This window comes from Fukomys damarensis, unplaced genomic scaffold (genome assembly GCF_012274545.1).
Source record: "Fukomys damarensis isolate Sample0158 unplaced genomic scaffold, DMR_v1.0_HiC HiC_scaffold_37, whole genome shotgun sequence".
NCBI lineage: Eukaryota > Metazoa > Chordata > Mammalia > Rodentia > Bathyergidae > Fukomys > Fukomys damarensis.
Window position 1 is genome coordinate 1,081,695 of NW_022900949.1, and position 4,674 is coordinate 1,086,368.

Below are 4,674 nucleotides of genomic sequence, written 5' to 3' on the forward strand. Positions count from 1 at the left end.
ACCCCGCACACCCTGCCCGCGGGGAGACGCCATGGCCTTCGGGGTGGACGCCGGTGCACGGGTACGGGACAGGAAGGCAGGGCACTGGGTGTGGCTGGGTGTGCCCGTGAGTGCGGGCAGCAGGGCTGAGTCTGAGGGGCGCCTACCAGGAGGTTGACGGACTCGATGACATCCAGGAACACCTCGTTCTTCCGGTACTTGATGCCTTCTGAGCGCCAGGACACGGCGTTGGTGACAGTGGCTGGGGGCCGTGGAGCACCCGTGTCCAGCTTGTGGCCCTCCTGTGTGATGTACCTGCGGGGCGGCCAGGGTAGGGTGTGGGTGGTGGGTCCCCGAAGTTCTCCAATGCACATGTCCCACAGGTGGCAGCCCTACTACAGGTAACTTTCCACGTCCAGAGGCCACCAGACCCCGGTGACAATGGCCTGAGGTGCTCACTTCTGGGGTCCCAGGAGAGTATGAGGAGAAAAACAGGAAGTGGGCACCAGCCAGGTATGTGGGCGCAGCTGACATCCCAGGTATGGGGGAGGCTGAGGCAGGAGGATCTCAAGTCTGACTACAGTCTGAGGCACTCAGCCAGATCTTGTCTCAAAATAAAATAAAAAGGGCTGGGGCTGAGGGGTGGGAGCTTGTCTAGTGTGACAACCAAACAGGAAGTGAGCCAGAGCTTTGGCCCGCCTCTACGGGGCCCCGGGCCCACTCACTCCTGCAGGATCTTGCTGTCTGTGGTCTGCGGGTAGCCGAAGTCCATGAGCTCATCCAGCAGCTCGTAGATGATGACGAAGTTGTCTCGGATGCTCTCCTCCTCCAGCTCCTTGAAGTACTCTGAGAACACCTGGGCGGCACGGGGAGCTCCAGTGAGTGCCCACCCCTGGGCCCAGCACCCACCTCCTGAACGCCCCGCACTCACTGGGCGCCACCCTGCCCAGGACCTGGACAGAGTGGGCCCGGCTGTGACTGCTCCTCCAGGTGGCCCTGGGCCTAGGCGAGGTAGCAGGGCCCCAGCCTCCCCCAAGAGCCCCTGGAGCACTCACCTGCACCACCTTGTAGAGGAAGGAGAACACCAGTGACACACACGCGTTCTTCTTGGACGTGGCGACCACTGCAGGTGAACGTGTTAAGGAGCCTTTCCCACACCCAGCCCGTGGCCGCTGCCTCCCCTGCTCGCCCTGGTCACTGCCAGGCCTGGGACACGGCAATCACCAGCCCCGCTGCCTCAAGAAGGGAGCCAGAACAGCCCCTTCCATGCAGAAAGCAGCAAGGTAACCTGGCACTGTGATGCAGGCCTGCACGCCCAGCTGCTTGGAGGCTGAGGCAGGAGAACAGCAAGTCTGAGGCCAGGCTGGGCAACTTAGTGACTGTTTCAAAATGACAAGTAAAAATGGCTGTACACTGGGAGGCTGAGGCAGGAGGATGACAGGGTTGAGCAGCCTGGGCGACAGTGGGTCCTGTCTCAAAATAAAAAAACCCCAAATAATAAAAAGGGCCGGGCGTGGAGCTCAGCGTGAAGGCCCCGGGCTGGGCTCAGTTCTGGGGGAAGCAGCAGCGCAGCAGTGGTGACACAGGATGGTAAAGGCCCTGCTCTCCGAGGCTGGGGTTGGGTCCGGCCAGGCTCCGGGCACAGCCAGGGGTGCGTCTGTCCCAGCTCCCCTGGGATCTGAAGGCAGGAAGCCCTGGTCTCGCCTGCCGAGTGCCCACATGGACTCTGCCCAGCACACACTTCCCGGCCCTCATTCCTAGCCGGGAGGCTGGCTCCCATCAGTGGCCCTGAGCTAGGTCCTGGGTGCTCTGGGTGATGGGCCTGTGCCACCCCACAGTGAGCTCAGGGGAAGGCGGGGGGGGCCTTTGGGCTGTCAGCTGACATAGACCCGGGGACCAGGCTCTGTGCAGAGGGAGCCCTGAGGCTCCCCAGCTGCCCACATGCGGAATGGGGTGCAGACCATGCACACGGGCTGGCTCCTCCCATGCCCCGGCAGTCAGGCCCAGCAGGCAGCTTCAGGGATCAACGGATGACAGCCACCTCCTGGTTGCCAGTCACTGCAGAGCTGTCTGAGCAGGGGCCCAGGATGGCACCAGGGCACTGTCTGGGCAGCACGGCTGGCTGGGCCAGGTGTCCCTCTCCCACAGCATGGGGCACAGGCTTCCGGCGGGTCTCCACAACCACCCCAAGTGGCCCGGCCCTGTGGGAGGGCTGGCTGGGGTCCCTGGGGCAGCCACCTAAGCCCCTGGCACCACCTGGCTGGATGCCCTGTCCCTCTCCCCAACCCCAGTCATCTGGGAACAGCGCGCCTGCAGGCAGCTCCCAGGGCTTCCTGCAGATCCCAGCCCCTCTGGCTCCCACATGCCCACGCCCAGGTCCCCCGCCAAGGATACGGTAGAGGTTGTTGTGCTTGATCCACATGAAGCGCACGCCGCCGTGGGCCAGGATGGGCGACAGCGCGCCCTCCTCCTCCTTCTCCACCAGGATGGGCATGAAATGCTCCACCTCCGACATGTCCACGTCCCCGCGGTAGTTCCGGCAGACGAGCACCTGCAGGGTAGGGTGAGACTGTCACGGAGGTGGTGGCCTCTTCCTGCCCCTGGGGTTGAAGTGGGGAAAGGTGGGCACACACTGGGCCGCCCATCCTGGGCACGGCCCGCGTGCTGCGGAGCTGCCAACAGCCCTTTTGTTTATGTGGAGACAGGGTCTGGCCAAGTTGCCCAGGCTGGGCAGCTGTTTCAGCCTCCCCGAGCTGGGATGACCGGCAGGTACCACCACACTGGCCTGACCTTTAGACCGAGGCCTGGCGGAGATGCAGGTGGAGGACGGCAGGTTGGGGCCAGGCTGCAGGGAGGAGGCAGGGGCCACGTGGGCGGGTGTGTCCCCCGGAAGGGCACCATCTGGCCTCGGCACCTGACCCCAGCCTGGGCTTCCGGGCCCCCTGGGACCAGGCCACTCACTGTCCCCACTGCCCACTGCAGCGTGGGCTCATCGATCCCTCCCTTTGCATGTGACGTCAGGGTCCTTCATAGGGGGACCTGGCCCTCCGCAGACACGGAGATGAGGAAGAGAAGGGAAAACTGCAATGGGGTAACTGCGGGGACAGCGGTGCTGCTGGTGAGACAGAGACACAGCGGGGCCGCCACTGACCCGAGAGGCGATGGCAGGGGCGGAGTGGGGCAGTGCCAGGCCCTGTGGCCTCTAGGTGGACCCTCAGCCCAGGGCCCAAGGCAGGGCCAGCAGGCAGAGAAGTGGGGACACGGTGCTGCTGGTGCAGCAGGGCCCCTTGGGGAACCCGGGTGCTGCCCCGAGCTGCTTCCTTTTTTCTGCTCACAGCCTGCTTGATGGCAGAAGCCCCGGGGAGGGACGTGGGTGTCTGTCCCCTTGGCCGTCCCATCGAGATGTTCTTAGCACCCTGGCCCAGGACATCTTCTGCCCGCCCGCCCTGCTGGCTGCCCGTCACCCTCCCGCCCACAGAGACACCTTGCCACCACATGACCGTCACCACCACCGCCTCACACCAGCTCGGCCCACACTCTGCTGGGGGACTTCCTCTAACCTGGCTATGAGGCTCAACGGCCCTTCCCTTGGGGCTGTGTCCCTGGCCCTGAGGTTGCCTGGCCCATCCCTGCCTATGTGTCTGTCCCCTGGCAGCTGGAGATGCTTTCGACATTGTGGCTACAGTGGGGCTGCCCTGTCCTGTGTGTCTGCATGGCCGCCTCACAGTGAGGAAAGCAGCCCCAGTGCTGGACAGGCACATGTCCGAGGCTGCACAGCCAGAGACCAGCGGCCCTGCAGGGCCCGCAGGAAAGGCTTGCTCAAGGGACAAGGAGTGCAGGCGCGGACACACTGGCCAGGTGGGAGCAGGAGTACCAGGCCCCTCCAGCACAGGGGTCTTCCCGCTCCCACAGCTGCACAGGGTTGTAGCAGTGCTGAGTTGGGGTGACACCCACATAGCCACTCCCGGACTGCAGGAGGGGCAGCTACTCGTCCCTCCTGATGAATGTGGGGCTTGTCTGGCTCTGGCATAGCCAGACCTGTTCTGGTTCCCACAGTAAGCCCAGTCTGTCACTCAACTGTCCACCTGGGATGGCCTTGGGGGAAGGTGGCTGCCCAGTTCTTGAGGCCTGGACAATACTTCCTTTAGAAAGTTTCCAGAGCTGCGCAAGGTGGCGCACAACCGCCATCCCAGCACCCTGCGAGGCTGAGGCAGGAGGGTCATAAGTTCCAGCCCAGCCTGGGAAACTTAGACCTTCTCTCAAATTAAAAAATAAAAAAGGGCTGGGGATGGAGCTCACTGTGAGGCCCTGGGTTCAATCCCCAGCGCCAGAAAAAGTGTTTGGACTATGGCAGAACTCAGGGGTAGAGCGCTTGCCTGGCAAGCATGAGAAACTGGGTTAAAGCTCAGATTAGAAATAAAAGTTTTCTGCCTCAAATACCCCAGGCTCAGCAAGTGACACCGGGCCCATCTGCCTTTCCCTCGGGGGGCCCCGGGAAACGTTCCCGATACTCACAGCTGCACTGGAGCAGCGGGTGTCTGCTTGCCAAGCGTTGGGGAAAGGGTCCCCGTCCAGCCTGCACCCCGAGGGACCCGCAACACCGGGCAGGTTCTCTACAAATGCCGCTCCATGCGCGGACGATCCAGGGTAGACCCCAAGACCTGCCACCTCTCACCGCACCCTCTCACTGAGCTT

The 4,674-nt window shown here is 63.5% G+C and overlaps 1 protein-coding gene across 1 annotated transcript in view; it reads right to left on the bottom strand.

Moving 5' to 3' along the window:
* Ap1m1 (adaptor related protein complex 1 subunit mu 1) overlaps positions 1-4,674 on the bottom strand; it is an 11,851-nt gene that overhangs the window by 6,063 nt on the left and 1,114 nt on the right. Inside the window, exons 2-5 of the mRNA XM_033759504.1 lie at positions 2,374-2,530; positions 1,035-1,102; positions 705-835; positions 147-294 (exon numbers count right to left, since the gene is read on the bottom strand). Of these exons, the coding sequence (XP_033615395.1) occupies positions 147-294; positions 705-835; positions 1,035-1,102; positions 2,374-2,530 (504 nt within the window). The remainder of the gene's footprint in view (positions 1-146; positions 295-704; positions 836-1,034; positions 1,103-2,373; positions 2,531-4,674) is intronic.